General features: G+C 35.6%; 1 protein-coding gene across 6 annotated transcripts in view; it reads left to right on the top strand.

The window, feature by feature from the left end:
• Positions 1 to 23,653, top strand: part of LOC100718520 (signal-regulatory protein beta-2-like) — a 141,836-nt gene that overhangs the window by 89,351 nt on the left and 28,832 nt on the right. For 3 of the 6 annotated variants that reach the window (XR_010047447.1, XR_010047444.1, XR_010047443.1), the window contains 2 exons: positions 5,821 to 5,935; positions 18,821 to 18,958. Coding sequence is in view for 1 of the 6 variants with exons in the window: in XM_063248587.1 (XP_063104657.1) it covers positions 5,821 to 5,933 (113 nt within the window). In the remaining 5 variants the exon portion in view is untranslated. Of the gene's footprint in view, positions 1 to 4,873; positions 5,096 to 5,820; positions 5,948 to 18,820; positions 19,099 to 23,653 lie in introns of those variants that run through there. The other 3 variants (XR_010047446.1, XR_010047445.1, XM_063248587.1) reach the window with 3 other exon arrangements.

The raw sequence follows: 23,653 nt of genomic DNA, 5'->3' as shown, positions 1-23,653 counted from the left end.
GGTGCATCCATTGTGGAAGTCAGTCTGGAGATTTCTCACAAAGCTGTGATTGGAAGTCCCATTTGTTCCAGCTATTCCATATTCCCAGAAGAACTGAAAACACAGTGATATATGTGCACCCACGTTTATAGCAGCACAATTTGTAATAGCCAGATCTTGGAAACAACCTAAGTGTCCATCAACTGAGGAATGGATAAAAAAGCTGTGGTATTTTTATACAATGGAGTACTATCAGGTTTAAAGAATGATCACACTGAGATATTTATAAATAAATGGATACAGCTTGAGACCGTACTCATAAGAGAAATAAATCAAACTCACGTGTATAAATACTATGAAGTCTCTTTGGTGTAAGAAATGGTAAGAATACATATAGTATGTGGTAATCATAATTCCCCGTTATATTGCTTTGAAGCTTATAATATTTTCTTTCATTAGTTGGAATAGTTTTATTCTGGGTTGTTTGATTTTATTGTCTGTGATGGTGTGAACAGCTATTTTGAAGAAAACAAGACATTATAATAGCTAGTGCTGATTTAATATCATCTTGTTTGAAGTCCTACCAAGCTTTTGTTCTTCTGTCTCCATCAGTTTTATCATGTTGTATCTTATTGGTTTTTATTACATGTGATAATATAAACAAAACTTTTTGTGTACAAGGAGATAATATAGTAACAATTGTTCATTTTCTGTTGTTTTTGAATACCCTGTAATACTTTCATTCTCTTGAGTGGTTTTATACTATCTTGTTATGTTTGATACTATAATGTATGAAGCTATACTCAAATATTTCAAGGAAAAAGACACTATGGTATCTACTGTTATGTCAGGTTGTCTTGTGTTGTAACACTATGTTGCTTAAATTGTTCTGTTCTGATATGTTTTGTTATGTCCTCTATTATCTTAATCTTTTTAAAATAAAAAAGTAATTAACCACATTACATTTACTGTATTTTTGGAGATCTCTCTTTCTAAGTTAAAAAGTGATCCAAGTGAATCTTCTAGATTCAGAAATACATCTCTCTAGTATTTTCCTTTCAAATACAGGACTTGACACAGTTAATATGCACTGCCATATGTTTGTAAAAACATATAAAGTGCCTACTTAAATTAGAATAGATCTTAGTGTGCTTTTCCCAAGCCTTTCCTGTATATAATCCATCAAAAATGCTCACTGAGCCTTATTTAATCTTTGTGATGGTCTGCAGAAGAGAATGAAGCCACTTGCTTCATGGATGGAGTGACGGGATGTGATGCCATGTCTCAGGATAGCCACTCAACTTGCAGGTTCCTCTTCCTGTTCCAGTATTATGTGTCTCCTGTATTTGCTTCCATAAACACTTTTCCTAAGTAGGCAATGTTTTCAACATAAGCCAGTAGGGAACAGATAACACATGGAGTGAGAGCTGGCTATAACTTCTGTCCTGTGCCCAGCCTGATGGAGACTCCCTGGTTCAAAGAAAAGGACTTTGACCTCAGTTCTACATTCTACTCGTGTGTTCCATTTCTCACTCTCTACCTGGTAATTGTATGTTCTACCATGACACAAGTGGCTATGGAAACTACCTTCCTGGCTTTATTAGGATGATTCACAGAAACAGCTACAGCATGGTCATAGTTCAATTGTGGACCACACACTTGTCATGATCAAGGACCTATTTCCACTACTGCAAAGGTGATAGCAGCAACAATAATAGCATCCAGGGAGGCTTTTCACATTGTCACTTGTTTGATATTAGTGGTGGTCATGATAATTACATTTCTTGTCTTTGGATGTTCCTTTGCCAGGTTAAGGACATCATATTACCATAATGCATGCATACCGGTATTGACAGAAGCACAACTTAAAATGGGTAAATTTTGGAAGGGACCTATATGTCCATCAAGAGATGAAATGTGGTATGTATATATGATGGAGTAATATTCTCCATAAAAAAGATAAAATTGCATCAGTTGTAGAAAAATGGATGCAAAGGCTGGGGATTTAGCTCAGCGGCATAAGCACCTGCCTTGCAAGCAGGCGGTCATGAGTTCGATCCCCGGTACCGATAAAAAAAGAGAGAGAGAGATAAAAAAAAAAGAGAAATGGATGCTCCTGAGACCATGTTAATTGAAATAAATTAGTTACATAACATAGATAATGCATGGTTTATCTTACATGACGTACAAAAATTTCAACAAATAGCACAAGAAGAGATAGATAATAGGAAATAAGAAAATAGATCTTTTTCAAAAGACAGAGGGAGTAGGATGGAAGGAACGGAAAGGGAATGAAAAATATAGTCGAGATGACTATCTTTGTGTGCCAACCCTTGACAAAGAATGTAATCATTATATAATGCAAGCATGTACTGATAAATGAAAAAACTGGAAAAAAGTTTTGTTTGTATCTAGACCCTCTCCCCCATGGTGTTAGGCCTTCTGGCAAGGGCCATCCTTGGGAAGACAGCGAGTTTCATGGTTGCTTCCACAAAAACATTACCTGAAGTGGTTCAAAAATGGAAATGAACATGTGATATCCAGACCGGCATGGACCCCAACAACAGGATATTTCCTACAACATCTCCAGTACAACCAAGTTGGTGCTGGACCCTAATGACAATTTCTCACAGGTCATTTGTGAGGTGGTCCAAGTCACTTTGCAGGAGGACTCTTATCGTGGCATTATCAACTTGTTGGACAGTGTTTGAGATAGATGATCCTGATACTGACCCCAGCACAAGCTACCCCAGCCTACTAAATTGGCTCTCCCACGTTGCTCCTAGAACTAAACCTCTTGTAATACCATTCCCAAGAGTCCTACCTAGCTACTATTCCCATGTAGGCTCCTACAGCCATAGTAGCACTGTGGTCATAATTTCACTTATTCACCTAACAGCAATGTAATTCTTGGGCAGCTACTGCAATCAAAGCTTCTAGGTACCTAGTGATACCTTTATTTATTATGCAATGAAGGCAGCATTCCGAGTAATGCATGCTAAAAACTGACATATGGAATCTGCTTTTTACCCTAACAAGGGCTGCCTCTTTTTGAGTGTACACTGAGTGCTGGGAATTGTGCTTAGTTATTTTATTCATGTGTGGATCTTTGATGTTTGAGCAATTGCTGCATTTTCAGCTCTGTCCACGGTGGTGGTGTTGCTAGGATGATGGAGGTCAGCTTGTCAGTCCTTCCTCTATTACCTGTGTCTATTGTAATGTCAGAATTTCTGCCTATGGTCAAAAGACACTTTAAATGTCCAGATTCCACCTAAGATGTACTATGTTGTAAGCTTCAGTTGCTAGGGCAACATTAGGTCACAGATTTCTCCTGCCTGTAGGAAGAGTAGTAATAGGAAGAGGAAAACAGATCCTCTTTTAATAAGAGATATGAAATCTTCAGAATCACATCCAGTAATGACTTAAATAAGCACATCCAGGGCAAACAGAGTGCACAGTCGAAGTTCAGATGACATTTTTCTAAAATGTGGCCATTAATAAAAATAATTTCCTGCAATCATCTAATATAAAATTTATACTCAAATTTTTCAGAATTCCTTTCATATATTACAGCTTTATACATCAAAAGTGATTTCATTTCTTGTTTAAATGTGTCATATACTTTTCCTTTGAAAATATCTGAGCCTCCAAAATACTTTTAAATTGTTTTAAAGTTGTGGATTTAGCTTTACTCATAGATGAGAGATATGCCCATCATTCAGTGTAAACGGAGACTATTATCCTAGTCTCTACTCGTGAGAAATTTTGTCCAGTTTGTCTAAACTGTCAAATTTCTGGGTGTAGAGTTTCTCATACTACCCACTTATTATCTTTTTTATATCGGCAGCGACAGTGGTAATAGCTGATATTTCAGTGATAATAGTGTTTTCTCCATCAGTCTTGCCAGAGTATTTTCAATTTCAGTGCTCTTTTCAAAATATCAATACTTTGTTTCAAAGAATTGTCCCTTCTCTCTTTTTGGGATTGGGTGATTCTCTACTTCATAGCTCTTTTATTATTTCCTTTATTCTACTTGCTTTGAACTTACATCCCTCTTACTTTTGTAGTTTTTTGAAGTATGAGGCTGAGATACTTAATTTTAGATTTTCTTATTGCTCTGCCCTCCACCATGAAAATGAAACCCAGCTCATGAAAAATCCCAGACCCTTATCTGTAAAGTGTAAAAAATTTCTTCTTGCTGACATTGCACTGGGAATTAAATGATACAAAAGATGCATTTTTGCTTTGGTTGAAACATCCATGATGTGAGAATTTTTGAACTGTAGTTCCATGAAGTAATGTTGCTTGAATTGTACTTAGCAACTCATAATTCAACAAAAGGTTTTTGAATGCTTTGAATCATTGGTCTCCATCCTCTATTTCAGGGTATTATAACTTCCCTCAGGCCATATCCCAGGAAAAGCAAGACATTGAATTAGAGAGTCCAAACTCTTCTTCAAGTATAAGACTGCTGCTTTTGTAATTGTGTCTAGCACTCCAGTCTTTCTTTTGGCTGCCTTCTGGCTTCAGGAGAAAATCATCTACAGTACTATCAAGTCCTTTAGCTTCACACTTAACCTTTAACTTGCTTAAATTCATCTTAGCTTTTAATTGTCTTTGCTCCAAAAAAAAAGATCACCCAATACCAGAATGTTTTTAATTGTCATTTCCCAATTCATTTGAAATAGCTGATACCAAGGAAATCTCCAGTAATTGATCATTCCAGTTCACTGCCATTGCAAGTTTTAGCAACGATACCTTGTGTTAGTTGCCTTTACAGAGCTGTGACAAATGCCTGATAAGAACAATATAAAAAAGGAAAAGTTTATTTTGATTCTTAGTTTGAGAAGTTTCAGACCACGATTAACTGTCTTCATTACTCTTTGACCTGTAGCAACACAGAAAGATCACAGTAGAAGGGTGTGACGGAGAAAACTTATTCAGCTCATAGCAGCCAAGATGCACAGAGAGAGGGAAGAGACCGAGAAATAAAGCACAAGCTAGAGTTCCAAAGAACTCACTTCTACGTAGGCCTGAATGAAGCAACAGACCACGAAAGAGAGTCTGCCAGGCCAACACAACTCAATTCATGGCTGCCAGAAACAGAGGGGAGAAGGTGGGTCAAGGCATGCAACCAATGACATACTGCTCTAAATAGACCTCATCTCCTAAAGTTTCCATCATCTCCAAATAGTACCACAAGCTGAAAACCAAGACGTTGGCTTAAATGCTTTCTGGGAACATTTTGCAATGAAACTTGCTTCCTAAAAATACAGGATTGTCAAGGTCACCTCTGACATTAAGCAAGGCACACTTACAATTACTTCATCATAAAACCATGCTCAATCTATGTGCCTGACTGTGTTATGTATTCTTATGGTCCTTAAGTTGAAACCCTCTTCATTTAAAAAACATAGTTTTGGAGACCATACTAAATAAAAGTGAAGACCTTCTTTGTGTTCAGATTCAATAACCTAATGGCTCAATTTAAATTCTCTAGGTTTCAATTTTCTCATCAGAATGGAAATAATATTTCTTGTCCCACAGAATTGTGTGTATCAAATATGTAACCAGGTGCCACAATGGGGAAATATGTTTATAGGTATACATTCTTCATGCTTTCACTTGAGGAGCACAACCTACTTGTCTGAGGTTAGGGTGAGTGTAAATAATACTCCTCATTATCCTGGCTTACACCCTGGGCAAAAGCAAGTACATAGAACATATAATGCAATTTCAAAGTTTCAGAGCTTTAATGCATTCAGATAGCCTTATACAGTGCAAGTGAAGGCTGCTAACAATTAAGTCCCCTCTAATGGTTCCATTCTTTTTGAATTCTAGAAACGGAGCAGTCTTGTACTTCTACACTCCTCACAGCTCTGCTGCTCAGCACAAAGGCGATCCTGGCCATCATTGTCTCTGCTATCTACATCCTCCAGAAACTAAAGGTCTAACTGTAAGTGAAATGGTAAGAGGGGAGCACAAGGACTCACACAGAAGAGCAGGGGCCCAGATTATTTATCACGAAGGATCAAGATGAAGGGAGTCTAGAGCAAATGGCACTCAACATCCCAGGGTTCTCATACACCCATCTGAGAAGTGCCCAGCTCCTGGAAGTTCATAGGATGTTGTAAGAAAAGGATAGGGGAAGGATGTGTCAAAGTGGTGGACAGAGTCTTAACTACCCTGTTGTGTAAGTGAACTGAGAAGAACACTGAGGAGCAACAGAGTAAGGGGTTTGCTTGGAGGTCATCTCTGTATGAGTTAAAAACAAGAAGAATGAAATACTATAAGAAGGATAAGCTGATACATGTCAGTTATAACTATCAATGTGAATGTTCTCAATTCACCAATGAAGAGAAACAGACTGGCAGTAAGATCCCACTATATGCTATGTCCAAGAAACACACTTCACTCAAAAAGAAGTGGTAGACTGAAAGTCAAAGGGTGTAAAACAATAATTTATGCTATAGGAACCCAAAAAGAAGGGTGAGCTATTATATTTGCAGTGAATGTGAACTTCAAACCAAGACTGACCCAAAGTGAATAAAGAAGATTATTGAATAACCGTTGAGGGGGAAATCCAAGAAGAAAAAAATAACAATTATAACTATAGATGCACCAATTACTGGTGTACCCAACTATCTAAAACATAACAACAGACATGAAAAGAAAACTAGCACTAACGTAATGTAATGGAGAATTTTAATGCCCCAATATCAGAAATACATTATGGTGGCTTAACTAATGGTCAACTTGTAACAACCAGCTGAACTGAGTCTTCAAAGTTCTGATTGTGGAAGGCCCACCTATGATGTTGTTGCCAACATCATAAAAGAACTTGATGGGAAGATGGTTTGCTGTTAATATTCCTGGTGCACTCCTCCTTACCTTAAATGTTGCCTCCTGGCTCCTGTGCAGATCCCACATTCTTGTTGTACAGATCTCTTATTCCACTGGTATAGATTTTCTAGTTTCCACCACTGACCTTTGGTCCTTCCCAGGGCAGATCCTTGATACAGACTTACATGAGACATTGTTATGGTTGTGAGGCCTCCAGCTGGATTCGTGGAGAATATTGCCATAGACCATATACTCGGGTAAATTCTCGGGCCCTCTAGCATATGGAAAGAAGTCTTGCACACTTAGGCATTTGACATTTTTAGTGAATATTATAAAATATTCCATAAGTTACGCATCCTCTATTAAATATTTTCCCCTATCAACCCTGAGTACAATATAGACATATCAATTAGACAAAAAATCTCAACAAATAATGGCTGGAATCAAACCAAGCATGTCAACAAATGGATTTAATAGATGTCTAAAGTGTGCTTCAACCTGCAATGTTAAAATACATTCCTCTCAGCAGCACATAGGACTTTCACCAAAACCGACCACAGATTACCCATAAAACTTGTTTTAAGTAAATGCAGGGGAACTGAAATTATCTCATGAATATTATCTGACCATAGTGCAATGAAAATAGAAATAAACAGCAAAAGACACCACAAAACTACAAAATCACATAGAAATTAAATACCACCTTCCTAAATCACAGTGTAAATTAAAGCAGAAATTAAACAGTATCTACTATGATGCTGAAATAACAAGTAGGACTTCTAGAATTCAATGAAAGCAATTCTATGGAAGAAATTTAGTGAGCACCTGCCTGGCTATAGCAAGCTTGTAAGTTTGATTCCTGGTACAAAAAAGGAAGGAAATTTATAGCAATGAATTCTCACATAAAAAAAGGACAAGCTCAAACAAACAACCTAACATTGAAACTAAATCTTTTAGGGAAAGTAGAAAAAGAAAACCTAAAGCTTGTAAGAGGAATGAAATTATACCAATAAGAGCAGAACTAACGATTATCCATCATGCCACTGTGTGATGGGCACAGTTAAAATTCTGATGTATATACTCAAACTTTCAGCAATGATGTGTTAGATACTATCTGGTCAACATATTATTGAATTTTCCATTAAACTTTGTTTAATGGAAACAACCTTATATCGCCAAACAACCTTATATACTAGAATGGAAGGCCATACATCTACATTTATTTGTGAATAATGTGTGAGTGTATGTGTATGTAATTATCCACATGAGTGACCATACAAGGAGAGAGGAGAGAGACAGACACACAGAAAGACAGAGAGAGAGAGAGAGAGAGAGAGAGAGAGAGAGAGAGAGAGAGAGAGAAAGAGAGAGAGAGAGAGAGAAAGAGAAAGAGAGAAACAGAAAGAGACAGAGAGAGAGAGAAACAGAGAAATATAGATGGACAGACAGAGAGAGACAGAGAGAGACAGAGAGAGACAGAGAGAGACAGAGAGACAGAGAGACAGAGAGAGAAAGAGACAAAGAGAATTTTAGAATGCTCTGACCTTACTTCCTCAAATACTTTTCAGTCTAGGTGAAATGGATATTGGAAAGAGGTTTAATTTTCCTTGTCACCAAGCAGTCCTCCCTCCATCTTGACTTCTCTCCCTTACCTTTTAACCTCCCCCAACCTTCTATATTGAGCAAACTTCTCTCATGGTAAAATAAATTTTCTAGTAAAACTGAATTTTTGTGCGTTTCTATCTTGGAATTCCATATTCTACACAAAATAAGAAGGAAAGAATAGACTACAAAGCAGACAGTCTGCCCTCTGCCTATAGTGTGTACATCTCTGCTCTAGTTGGGTTCTGGAATGTTCCTCAAGTTCCATATGCTAAAATCTTGGTCCCTATAATGATGCTACTGGAAGGTGTTAGAAATTTTAAGGTGTGGGGCCTAGTGGGAGGTTAAGTCATTGGGCACACACACACATGAGGAGATAGTAGGACCTCTTTCTTGCTTCTAACTTGGGATGAAGTAAACAAATCTTGTTCTTGCAGATGCCCCCCACTGTGATGTCCTGTTTCCCCATAGACCCAGAAGCAATGGAGTCAGACAATAATGGTTGTAATCTCTAAAAACTGTGATCAACAAAAATCATTTATTTTTCACAAATTTACTACACTCAGGAATTTGTTACACAAGAGAAATCTGCCTAACACAAACTTTAATTGTACATACATCCATATCTCTTACTGTACCAAAATTGGTTTTGTTACCTATAGTACACAATCAGTGTAAGTCTCTATGCCTCAGGATAACTACTGAGCAAAAACTATTCAATTTCATGGACACTCCCCACAACTCTGCACTTTTGGAAATCTTTTCTAGGTCTTAGCCTGAGGAATTATTATGTCAAAGGTAGATATTCTTGTCCACAAACTTGACACATAAGAAAACAGAAGCATAAGGAGGTCCTAAGATCACTCAAGGGCAATCAGTAGATCTATAATTTGAATGCAGGCAGACTGACCTCAAGCTAATGGTTTAACAATTACTCTTCTCATCTGTGGGTGGTTCTGCTTCTGTCCCATGACCTTTCTGCAATTTCTGCCTTTGGAAATGAAAAACTGAGGACAGGACGGTTTGTGGTTTTCCTCTGGATTCTTCTGGTTCCTGTCTGTAAGCAAATAGTTTGATTTTCCCTTGCCCTTTACATAAGAAACAGGTTCTGAGAGTTTCTGCAGAATATATTGATTCCAAGAGCCTCCTTTGACCCAAAGAAGAATTAGTCTGATCGATTCATAAATGATACATGTGTTTATCAAACACCTACTGTGTTATACAAATATGTATTTCATTTGATGACTAAAAGAGGCAAAATATTTTTCCTTAAGAGACTTAGATCCTATTAGCAAAAATGACAGGAATCAAAACAACAAATATGTAAATGATATAGTATATGATAAAGTGGTCAATACTAAGAAAGCAAAGTATAGCTGAATAAAGGAATTATCAGAATCTGCAGATAGAAGTTACAGAAAATCATATGTTGATAGGGGATACTTCTCATATGTAATCAGTTCGGATCCAGGAGACACCAGCCAGCCCAGCCCCTGCATGCACACCAGCTGCCGGTAGGGTCACTTCCTGATGTCAATAGCTAACATAGGTGAGAAAAGCAGAAGCCAGCCCCACAACAGTGCACCCAATGGCCACCTTCAGACACTTATATACACCACTGCCCAGGAGAACCAAACAGTCATGCTTTGGAGAAAGTGTAGTCAATGCAGGAAGTGCCTTGGACCCCACTACCTGATTGTCTGGAAGATCCCATGAAAATGTCAACATGAAGAAGCAAAAGGCAGTCTCTGGCCTCCCACCCATGCAGAGCAAGTCTGGGGGATGTAAACACTGGAGAGATTGGGCGTCATACACCTGAAGTTTCTAAAGTGATAGCAACTAAAGTAAAGAAACAACATCATGAGACTGTAGAAAAAATTAGAACATAAATATTACAGATAAATGAAGAAATGAAAATAAATTGATTGCTAAACATCTCTGAAGAAGATATAGATAAAAAAAAGAGAGGAGCATAGGAAAATGAAGGAAACCTTGAATGAACCATATAAGAAGTATTTAGAATATATGAAACAGATTCAAAGAGATAGTCAGGAAACTGAAAACTCCACTGAAAGCAGGCAAAACCATTTGAAAGAAACTGAAGATAGACTTTAAAGCCTTGAACACAGCCGTGCAGCTTGCAATCAGAAAAAGAAAGATCTCATAAAAATAACAAAGGATCAGGAAAAAGCAATTCAGTGGCTGCAAGACTGTGCAATGAAAAAATTTAACAGTAACTGGTGTCAGTGATAAAATAAGAGTCAACATAAATGATATAAAAAGTCTATTACAGAAGTAATAGTTGAAAATTTCCCAAGCATGGAAAAAGGAAGTGACAATCAGATAAGTGATAAAACTCCAGATAGACATAACCAAAATAAATCTACACCTAGAAATAGAGTAATCAAGATTCCAGAAATTCAGCAAAAGAACAGAATATTTAAATCTGTTAGGGAAATGAAACAGATCATCTTTAACACAAACTATGAAATCAAGAAGTGGAGTAAAGTATTTCAAGTCCTAAAAGAAAACAACTTCCAACCCAGATTGATATTCCCTGCAAAACTACCTTTCAAAGTTCATAGAGAATCAAGATACTTTCATGATAAATAGCAGTTGAAGGAATTTATGAGCACCCAACCAACCCTGCAAAGAATACTGAGCAACATTCTAGAGAGAGATTTAAAAAAGAACAGAGTTGCAGGATCAGTGGCAGAGGGGATCACCTAGTGGGAGAGACAACTTAATGGAGGGGAAAAGTAGGAAGACAGTGGCAGGAAAATAGCATAACAAAGACAAGTCAGTACATGTTAGTCATGACCATTAATGTAGATGGCCTTGACTCACTGATAGAAAGAAATACAGGCAGAGTGGCTCAGGAGACAGGATCTATCAATATGCTTTATACAAAAAACCCATTTAACTCAAAAGACAATAGAGACATAGACTGAAAGGATCTATCAATATGCTTTATACAAAAACACATTTAACTCAAAAGACAATAGAGACATAGACTGAAAGGATCTATCAATATGCTTTATACAAAAAACACATTTAACTCAAAAGACAATAGAGACATAGACTGAAAGTCAAAGGACAGAAAACAATGTTCTGTGTGACAGGGAACCAGAAAAAAGCAGGGGTAACTTGCTCATTTACTGTATAATGGATGAGAAAGATATGGCATTTTTACACAATGAAAAGCTACTCAGCTATAAAGAAAGACAACCTTGAGGCTCTCATAGGTGAATGGTTACAATTTGAGATCATGCTCATGGATAAAATAATTCATAGCTATATGTGTGCATAGCAGTTTTTTCTCTAGCATAAAAAACTAAAGTATTTAGTGGGATCCAAAATGCATAATACATGTTGTTGAAAGTGTAAGGGGAGGAGATATCTACAGGGGGAAGACAGTGGCCATTGTTAATCTATTATCATGTTTTGAAACTCTGTGTTTTCGTTGTTCTGGTTAGCTTGGTTGTATTCTGTTTTGTTTTATTTGAACTTATTATATTTGATGGCATGGGAAACCATTACAAAGATAATCAAATATAGCAAGAAAGCCATTATTGCTTTCCTACAATCTTGTATTGAAGTCCTGGATTGCTTTCATTGTTTTGTTTGGATTGCTTTTATTCGATAATGATTTGTTTGATTGTATTATGTCTGATGGTACAGGCAGTTATTTTGAAGATAGCGAGAGGTATTATGATAGTCATTACTGATTTCTTTTTATCTTGTTTGAAGTCCTCCATCATGTTCATTGTCTTATTTTGACTGACTCTGTTTTATTTCATTTGGTTTTATTCTCTTCAGAATAAAAAAGGAAAAGAAAAAAACTAAATGGTCTGAGTATATTACAAGGGACAATGACTAGAAACTTGATTGTGAAAATCCCAAAAGACTGAATTCAATACCCATACAAAGTGAGAATTTGGCTAACAAAATAAAAACAATGATGAAAAAAAAACTTACTCAATGTTTGAACACATCCAAGAATACATGTATTGCCAGTCTGACTTTGTAGGTTCCAGAGCAATGTTACTATTTATATGAGAGCTCATTCATATCAAATAAAAGCAAACACATAAGTGTGTCTATTCTCAGCCAGGCTATAGGCCTAGAAGCTGGGGGCACACTGTACTTCTGGATTTTGAAATTCTGCTCATACAGCAGAGGTAAAGGGCGGTTTCCAGTCCTTGGATGAGAAGCTTAGCTATAGAAAGCTAGGCCTAAAAGAGAAAATTAAGCTATCTTCCAATTCTAATTTTGAAGAAGCTCTGAAAAAATTCACCCTTTGATTTGGTTCATTCTTCTTACCTGAGGATTTTGGCAAGCTCCATCATCTGGTTCGCTGTTTCTTTCCAGATTGGTGCATAGTTCAGTCAAGGGTATCTGAAGCATGTAAAAGGAGCAAGAAGGTTAATCCAGAGTACAAAACTAATATTAAAAATTGTAGCGCTCATGACAATGAATTCAAGGCTTTATAGATTAATTAATGTAACTAAAAACAATACTCATAAGTGAAATAAATCAGAGTTTCTAGGCCTTTTTCTGGGTTGTTACCTGGACAAGCACTGAACACAGTGATCCTTGGTATACTCACCTGTCCATGATATCAACTGCACAGAACATGACAAGGTCTGAAGAAATTAAGTCATGTAAAGAATTTAGAACACTCCTGACTTGTAGAAAATATCCTATAAATGTGATTTATACCAAGCTGAGGCCAGTTAATTTTAGCCAGTCACTTCTGTCCAGGCCTAAAGTGGCAATAGGGTTAAGATAGGGGTTAGTGGTTCTCAGCAGCTGGCAGGGACAGGTTTGAGACTTTCCTGGTGTGAGTACACAATTAGTAATGGCCAGATGTCATGACAATAGTCATCAATGTTATTTACTAAGCATCTACTCTATACCAGGCACTGTGTTCTGCATTCCTCATGCATTTCCCCTGGTTGTATTTTTATTCACTTGTTAAATAAGGAGTCACTGAGAATCAACGCAAACAGAGAAAATGCTAAGTTAAGCAGCTTGTGCAAAAACAATGAGTTCTGTCCTTTAGCCTTACACTTTTTTGTTTTGAGAGGGTGTTTTTCAAATCCATTTTATTCATAGATAAAAAGAAAGTAAAGGAGAAGGAGAAACACTACAAAATATTGTAAAGTGTGTCAATCAGGTACAATGGTACATACATATTCTATTTTGCTTGATGTTATTCTCTCTAAAATAAAATATAAGTTTGATGTGATGGTGCATTCCTGTAATGCCAGTATTCAGGAGGCTGAACAAGGAGGATTGTTGTATCCTGGGTTACAAAGTGAGCTCCAGGCCAACCTGAATAGCATAGTGAGATCCTGTCTCCAAAAGATCTTAAAAATAATTTTTTATTATAAAATTTTTTTTTAAAAATTAGATGTTAAATATTTTCAAATCCCAGAAGTTATTTGAACTCATTGATATGGAGGATCAGCTGTCTGGAGTTTCAGCATCACAGTATGGTGTTTACAAATGGTTGAGATGATAAAATTAATGAGGCTTTTTTGCACAATAAAGAAGAGATCTCACAAGAGAAAAATATTGAATGAAAGAAGTCAGCTATCAATTGCTGTGTGACTCGCACTTAGTTTGGCTTCCTGGCTTACCTTGTGGTATCTCTCTCTAGGATGTGTCCTTGCCATTGTTATCTACCATAACACATGCCTAGCATGGTTCCCATCAGAACTGGTGGCATGCTTTGAACTTTCTGCCTCAAAAACTAAGAGCAAAATTCATCTGTTTTTAAGTACACAGCCTCATCTAGTAGATGTGTACTGAGTGTTCCACTCAACAGTATCAGGACATACATTTTTCTTGGCTGTACATGGGTCATTCTCTAAAATCATATATTACCCAAAGAATGAGCTTAAGGAAATAACATGGAATTGAAGCAATCCCATGGATATTATCTGAGATAGTGCAATAAAGCTGGAAACTAATGACAAAAAATTTCACAAGAATCCCATAAAAACATGGAAATTAAATAACACTCTCCTAAACAAATAGTAGGTCACAATAGTAGTCACAAATTAAAGTACAAATTAAACAATATCTACAATGGAACAAAAATGCAAATACAACCTACTGGAATCCTAGGGATGAAATGAAAGCATTCCTCAGAAAGGAATTCATAGTGGTAAACTTTGACATTAGGAGAATTAAATGAACACAAATAAACAATATAATGCTACACCTCAAACTTTTAGAAAAAGAAAAGTGAGTCAATCAAAAGCCCAAAGAAGGGAGGGAATTATAAAAATCAGAGCAAAAATTAATGCAATTGAAAATAAGAAAACAATACAAGGGATTAATGATTCAAAGAGTTAGGTGTTGAAAGCATAAATAAAATTGATAAAAACCTAACCAACCTTCCCAAAAAGAGGAAAGAAAAAAACTCAAATCCATACAGTAAGGAATGAAAAGGATTTAATCACTGCAGACTGTCTGGAAATACAGAAGAACATAAATGCTGACTTTGAAGATCTTTTTCTTGTAGGCTCAAATAACACAGAAAAAATGGACAGATTCCTAGAAACATATGAATTACTAAACCTGAATGAAGAAGACTTAGAACTTCTGAATAACCCAATTTCAGTTAATGAAATTGAAAACGTAATTAGAACCTTAAGAACAAAGAAAGGCTCAGGTCCTGATGGATTCACTGCTGAATTCTACAAGAAATTTAGGGAAGACTTAAAGTCAACAATCCTCCAACTCTTCAATGAAATTGAAGGGAAGCAAGTCTCCCTAACTCATTCCTGGAAGAAAGTATTGCATTAATAGCAAAACCAGAGAAATACTCAGCCCAAAAAGAGAACTACAGGCCAATCTCCCTAATGAACATAAAAGCAAAAATCTCAGTAAAATACTGGCAAATAGAATGTATGAAATAATCAAGAAGATTATGCATCAAGATCAAGTGGGATTCATTATAGGACTAGAGGGATGGTTCAACATATGCAAATCAATAAACATAATACACCACATCAACAGAGCCAAAGACAAGAATCACACAATCATGTCATTAGATGCAAAAAAAAGCTTTCAAAAAATCCAGCTCTCATTCATGATAAAAACCCATGGAAAATATCAGAATAGATGGTCTTTACCTCAATCCAATCTGATAAAAGTCATATATGATAAACCAACAGCTAACAACTTCCTAAATGGACAAAAACTGAAAACTTTTGGCTTAAAATCAGAAACAAGACAAGTATGTGCATTATCATCACTTCTACTCAATATAGCGCTAGAAATACCAGCCAGAGCAGTTAAACAAGAGAGAGAAATAAAAGTAATAAGGGTAAGAAAGGAAGAAGTTAAATTATCATTATTTGCAGGTGATATGATACTATACATAGAAGACCCCCTAAACTTCATTGAAAGACTTCTAGATGTAATAATCTAATTCAGTAATGTAGCTGGAAACAAGTTCAACACTCAAAAATTAATAGCGTTCTTATACATAAACAACAAACTCACTGAGAGAAAAATAAGGGAAACCACACCCTTCCTATAACATACCTCAAAATTAAATGCATAGGAATTAATCTACAATGGATTATTGCACAGCCATAATGAAGGCCAAACTTGAGACTTTAATAGGTAAATGGTTGCAGCCTGATTACTTAGGAATTATCTGACTTCTTTCACTCAATATCTATAAATTGAAAATTACAGTACTCTGAAAAAGGATATTGAAGAGGTTTTCAGAAAATGAGAAGATATCTCCTATTCATTGATAGAAAGAACAAACACTGTGAAAATGTTCATTCTCCGAAAATTGTTATACAAATTTAATGCAATTGCAATCAAAATACCATTTGCATATCTCTAAGATCTACAGAAATCATCCTTAAAATTGGTCTGGAACCACAAGAGAGCAAGAACAGCAAAGGCAATTCCGGGCAACAAGGTCAAAGCAGGAGTCATCACAATCCTTGATGTGAAATTATACTACAAAGCTACTGTGATAAAATCACATGGTACTGGAAGAAAAACAGACCTGAAGACCAATGGAATAGACTGGATGATATAGCCACAACTACAAATACACTCAGCCATCTCATCTTTGACAAAGGGGCCAAACATGTTCACTGAAAGAAAGATAGCCCCTTCAATAAATGGTGCTGGAAAAACTGAATTTCTATATGCCAAAAACTAAAATGAGACCCATATCTATCACCATACACTACACTAAAGTGAAAATGAATCAAAGTTCTAAATATCAAAACAGAAACAATAGATCTACTGGAAGATAAAGTAGGTAAAAATTTTGATGACATAGGTGTATGCAGAGAGCTCATCAATAGAAATCCAACTGCACGGGAAACACTTCCCAGCATCAACAACTGGGGTTTCCTCTTAAGAAAAAGTTTTTGCATGTCAAAGAAATCTTCCATAGAGTAAAAAGAAAACCCACAAATTGGAAAATTATCAGCCCACTGTCCCTCATACAAAGGACTTCTGTCTAGAATATATAAAGAATTTTAAAAAATCAGGCCCTTCAAATTCAAAAATGGGCATCTGAGGTAAATACACATTTCTCAGATGAATAAATACAAATAGCAAATACATATATGAAAAAATGTTCAGCATCATTGGCCATTTGAGAAATGCAATTTAAAACAACTTTGAGATTCCATCTCACCCTAGAAAGAATGGCCAAGATTAAGAAATCAACCAACAACACATGCTGAAGGGGCTGTGAGTAAAAAAGAACACTTCTGTACTGCTGGTAGAAGTGTAGACTGTTACAGCCACTGTGGAAATCAGTTTGGAGGCTCCTCAGAAAGCTAGAATCAGAGATCCCATTTAACCCAGCTATCCTCCTTCTGGACATTTTCCCAGAAAAATTGAAAACATCATTACCAAAGTGATGCATGTGCACCCATCTTGACAGCAGCACAATTTTAATAGCCAAATCTTGGAAACAGCCCAAGTGCTCATCAGCCAAGGAAAAGATAAAAAGATAGGCATTTTTATGCAATAGAGTACTACTCAGCTATAAAGAAAAACTGTATCAAAACTTTTATAAGTAAATGAATGTGAGGAGTCCATATTCATAAGTTAAATAAATGACTCATATGTGTAAATAACATATTGTCTCCTTAATTAAGAAACTGAAACATTATATATTTTCCAAAATCTATAATGAACACTATATAAGAGTAAGAAACTATTCAAAGAAAAAATAATTAGAATAAAGGAACGGAGGAAAGAAGGAGGAGAAAAGGAAAAAAGACATTAAATTTGTGTGTGTGTGTATGATAGCTAAACTGATTATATTGTTAGTTGTATTAGTCATTTTAAAATAAGTTAATACTTATATATTTAGATAAATTTTTCATGTCTATATCTGTTATTCTAAGTAACCCTCTTGAAGGTAGCAATATACAGTATTGTTACCACTGTCAAATTCCTATCATCTTATTTTATAAAATTATACAGTTATTGCATTTGGTTTCTTGCTGTTTGTCTGTACCCCTTTTTTGTTTTTCTGTTCTGTCTCTTTTCTAATCTTAAATAAGGAAAAAACTAGGATCTCATTCCACCCAACCACTCCCTATCTGGGTACCTTCCTAGAAACATTAAAGACACCATAACCCAGCACTATTTGTGCACCCATGCTTATAGCACCACTGTTTTTAATAACTAAATCTTGGAAACAACACAAATTTCCATCAACTCATGAATGGATTTTTTAAAAAATGGTATTATTATACAAAAGAGTACTACTCAGCCATAAAGAAGGATAAACTTGAGACTTTCATAGGTAAATGGATGCAACGTGGGACCACACACATAAGTGAAATAAATCAGACCTACGTAGGTGAGAAATAGAAAGACTGAGTTCTAAGATGTATAGTAGATACTGTAAAATGGGAAGAAATTGTTCAATAGGAAAAAAGAACTAGAAAGATTGAAAGAGAAAAGGACAGCAGGGAAAAGAGAAAATTTTACTCTTAGTGGATCTTAGATCTTTAAAAAGGAAGTTTTGGCCACTATTGACTAGAGAAATTTTATGACCATATCGTGTAAGCTGAGCAACTACTTTAAAAATAACAATATGTGATGTAGTAACTTTTGTTATTCTCCTATTATTTTGCTATGAAATTATTTTACTTTTTTCCTATAAAATAAAAAATTAAAAAATTGAAAAAGAATGGAAGTGAACCCTGCAGTCATCAAGGGGAAGAGGCTTCTTGACAGAGCAGTGAGTACAAACTACTGAGAGTAGATTTCCCTTCTATGTTTCTGGATTTTGGCTCCCACTCTGAATAAAAGTGGAAGCAATGAAAGGAACAGTAACAGGGAGCTGACCTGTGTTGCCTTGTGTTTCATGTGATTTTTCTAGGAACTGACTGAGCATAGACTACAACAAGACAGAAGCACCTAAAGCATGAAGTTACAGCATCCTCTCCAACAAGGAGGCTTTCATAGGACTGCAACAAATCAAGAAGGGAGAAAGATCAGATTTTGGATACCTGATAAGGTGTAGCCCATAAAATTTCCTCATAGATAAGGTTGGGGTGGGAAAGAAAGACTCCAAATTTGATGGTTTGATCGTTGTTTCGTGCCTAAGTCTTGTAACCCGATCAAGTACTGTTAAAATAACAATATACAATATATTAACTAGTGTTAATTTCTTACTTTTTTGAAATTCTGTATTGTTTCTATCCTTTTGTTGTTTATTTTGCTATTGAAAATTACAAAAAAAAAAGATTTGGAGGTCAACCATCTGGAAGAATAAAAGTGCCTCTCATGAATCCTGAGGAATTATTTGAAAAACTCAGTTCATTTACAGAAATTTTAATTGTGAAAGATTTATTTCCATCCAAAAAACTTGTCATATAGGTAGTTAGACATATAACTCAGAGTTAGGAAAAAGGACTGAGCCAAAAGTGTAAAAATAGAAACTATAGATATATAACTAGAAAACTCTGCCAGTCTCTGACACCTCTAGACCTAATTACCTGAGCTTTGTCTTCTGTCCTTCATTCCTTTCATGATTTCCTTCAAACCTCATTCATATTTTTAAGAGCTCTGTCTATCCCTTTTCAATGTTCTTCAGACAAATGACTCAAACTTTCTAATGATTATGGTACAGCAGAGCCCCTACCCTATATTGCATGTACCCTTCTTAAGAGGCAGATTTGGAAATAAACTGTGAAATCTTATGTTCATTCACCATACAACCATGAACCATGAGCATATATTTTTCCTTAAGGAATAGCTAGCTCAGTACTATAAAGAAATAGAGAATTTATTTATATAACCACAAAATCCCCCTTTATGTCTGATAATACCTTTGATATGAATCTTTGCCATTGGAACCCAAGCCTACAGTACAGGAGACACTATATAATCAATGAACCAGTGAAATAAAACTAGAAATTTTACCCAGGCAGTTAAATGACTTTACAAAGCATGAACTACGTATACTCAACTCATTCAGGTGTGATCCGGTCAGAAGAGCTAGGTAACTTGGAAAGGTATGTCTCACTCCCCAAATCCATCATTCAATCTGCTTTCTGGCTGCCATGATGTCAGCAGGTCCTCCATTCCCTCTGCAAGCTGTCTCTTCTTTGGAGCTGTCAACAGTGAACCACAATATACAGCTTCTGATACTTTTTTCTTTTTTAAAATTTTATTTAAATAAAGACTAACAAAACAGAAAATGGGTAGAAATAATACATACTTTCAAAGAAAAAAATAATAAGAAATCACTAGTTGATGATTACAGATTGTCCTCTTACAAATAGTTATTCAAGACACTAAAGTGGAGCAAATAAAGTGGGGATTCAAACAGTGAGACTGCAATAAGTTCTGTTCAACTATCCATCAAAAACTTAGAAATATGATTATCAATCCTATACAATTAAACATACATTCAGTTATCCATATCTTCAATTATGTTGAGACTGAACAAACACAAGCAGTCTAATATCACTCTGAACAAAGAATAGTACTATTTCTGGGTTTCACATTATGACCCTCCAGGATCAGCACTGGGTGTTTTAGTGTCTCTTTTTCTTCAAAGTATCTGTTCATTTTATCCTGTGTCATAAGATCACTTCTCATAAACTGTTTATAGATTCTACACATGCATAAGCCTTAACATGTATTTCTATCCGTTCTATATTAGAGGGAGAAACAAAGCAAAGTAAGACAAAAAAAACCATATTCCTATAAACACATAAAATGAGAAAGACATATAAGACTGTTGTACAAGGAGTTCTACCATTGTTTCTGTGTTGTCTCTTGTTATCTTCAATAGAATTGGCTATATCATCAGACATCATACAATTGAACATATCAGTACTAACAGTATTAATAAAAATAAAACTTCATATATGTAAAAAACTTCAAAAGCAGGCAGTTATCAAACCAGAATGTGTATTGTAGAGTCTTGTCATCTTCAGTTTAGTTGCCTATACTCTCAGACTTGATACTATCAATCATATCAGCTTTGAATAAAATCTGTTGATACCAAACAGGAATCAAACAAACCAGATTTAACTAAGATCAGTCATGATAAAACAGTATAAGTCATACAGGGCTCTAGATTAAGATAATAGGAAATTAAAGATGATTACTGTGCTATATCCTGATGTTTTTGGGATAGCAGTCTGTGCACTCAAATCTAATGCAAGTAGAAAATTGGAACAGAATAAATCTATCAAAAAGAATAAAATCTTCCTATCCATGAGCAAGGGATGTCTTTCCATTTTCTGAGATCATCCTCAATTTCCTTTTTCAGTGATTATAATTTTCACTGTATAAGTCTTTCGGTAGAAACCTTGGAGACATAGGAGTAGGTAGAGAATTCATGAACAGGACTCAAACCGCACGGGAAATACTTCCCAGAATCAATAACTGGGACCACTTCTTATTAAAAAGTTTCTGCATGTCAAAAGAAATCTCCAGCATAGTGAAAAGAAAACCCACAAACTGGGAAAAGATTTTAGTGAACTCTCTCTCAGACAAGGGACTCTTGTCTAAAACATATAAAGAATTAAAAAACTCAGACCTCCAAAATTCAAAGATCCAATCCAAAAATGGGCATCTGAGATGAATATGCAATTCTCAGATGAAGAAATGGCAAATGGCAAATAAATACATGAAAAAATGTTCATCATCATTGGTCATTAGAGAAATGCAAATTAAAACCACACTGAGATACCATCTCACCCCTGAAAGAATGGCCAGGATCAAGAAAACCAACAACAACAAATGCTGGAGAGGCTGTGGGGAAAAAGGAACTCTCCTGCACTGTTGGTGGGAGTGTAGACTGGTACAGCCTTTGTGGAGGTCTGTCTGGAGATTTCTCAAAAAGTTGGGATTGGAAATCCCATTTATTCCAGCTATTCCACTTCTAGATCATATTCCCAGAAGAACTGAAAGCATCATACCACAGTGATATATGTGCACCTATGTTTATAGCAGCACAATTTGTAATCGCCAGATCTTGGAAACAACCCAAGTGTCCATCAACTGAGGAATGGATAAAAAAGTTGTGGTATTTCTATACAATGGAGTATTATTCAGCTATAAAGAAGGATCACATTGAGATATTTATCAATAAATGGGCGCAGCTTGAGACCATACTCATAAGTGAAATAAATCAATCTCGCATGTGTGAATACTGAATAGTTTCCCTAATGTAAGTAATGATTCAAATATATAAAAATATGTGGTAATCATGATTCCCCATTATGTGGCCTTTAAGCCTTATAAAGTTTTCACTTATTAATTGGAAAGGCTTTATTCTGGGCTTCTTGATATGGAAATATTTGAAGCTATAGTATATGAAGTTTTATCCAAATATTTCAAGGAAAAAGACAGACACTATGGTAACTACTATTAAGTTGGGTTATTTGGTGGTGAAGCACTAGGTTGCAGAAACAGTCATGCTTTGACCTGTATTGTTATATTATTATGTCCTGTTTTATCTCAATCTCTCCCTTATTCTTTAAAAAAATTATTTAGTTATTTCTTATGCTTGTTTTAATTAAGGGGAAAAATTTAAAAAATTAGCAGGATATATAATAGTAACTTTTTTTGATTTCCTATTAACTTGTTTTGAAGTCCTGTAATACTCCCACGATCTTGTTTTGACTGATTAGACTCTGTTCCATTCTGTATGATAGTATCAAGTTTGAGGGTATAGGCAACTACTTTGAAGGCAATAAGATTCACTAAGATGCCCATTCTGGTTTGACTATTGTCTCGTTTGGAAGTCCTGTAATGTTTACAATGCCTAAGTTTTATTGGCCTTGTTCTCTACTGTTTTGTTCAACTTTATAATATCTAATGAGATAGACAATTCTTTTTAAGGAAACAAGAGACATCGTTGATAACCATTGTTGATAATCTTGTACTCTGTTTTACATCATGTGCTATGTCTATCCTTGGTTTTGACTGACAGCTTTGTTTTGCCATATTTGACTTTATTCTCTTCCCCCCCAAAAAAGTAATAAGAACTAAGGAGTAATAAAATCCAAAATGTGTAAATTTTGTTTTAAAAAAAGAGGGGAAAAAAAAGAGCTCTAACGGATATAACAGCAAGTGTGTTTAGGGGTGTTAAATAGCTGACTATATTAATGTTTTTGGATCATTGAACACAGCTATTTGCAGTCTCTCTGTTTGAATGTCCACTTTGTATTCTTTGATACTGTGATTTGAGCAACTATTTCTAAGATGATAATATATAATCTATTAACATGTGATTTCTTACTGTTTTTTTTGTAGTTCTGTATTACGTGTACCCTTACACCACTTTGTTTTGTTTTGTGTTTTTCTCTTTTTCCTTTTAAATAAAATTAAAAAAAGAATAAAATCTATCTAAGCAGAGTGGTGTGAGTAAGTAGTGGTGTGAGTGGTGTGGTCTGATACACTATTAACCGTATCTTCTGCCATATTTTTTAAGACTCTCCCTCCCCCTTTAACTGCCCCAGGGTATACTGTGCAATTTGGAGTCTAACCAAGACCCTTGGTTTTTAAATTGGGGGGGGGCAACCTGCTATTTACCTAAGTGGTTCCAAACCTTCTCCCTCCTGGACTTAATCTCAAATTGTGTTCCTTTACCTATTAAAGCCTATCTTTCCAACCTATCCACAAATAAAGGTCTAGTTGCCCCTATTACTCTCTGGTTCTCTGTCACATAGAGCATAGTTTTCTCATATTT

This window comes from Cavia porcellus, unplaced genomic scaffold, assembly GCF_034190915.1.
Source record: "Cavia porcellus strain 051 isolate PalLab524CR breed Dunkin Hartley unplaced genomic scaffold, mCavPor4.1 scaffold_5, whole genome shotgun sequence".
Taxonomy (NCBI): domain Eukaryota; kingdom Metazoa; phylum Chordata; class Mammalia; order Rodentia; family Caviidae; genus Cavia; species Cavia porcellus.
The sequence above is the reverse complement of the archived record's forward strand: the minus strand, read 5'-3'. Positions and strand labels throughout refer to the sequence as shown.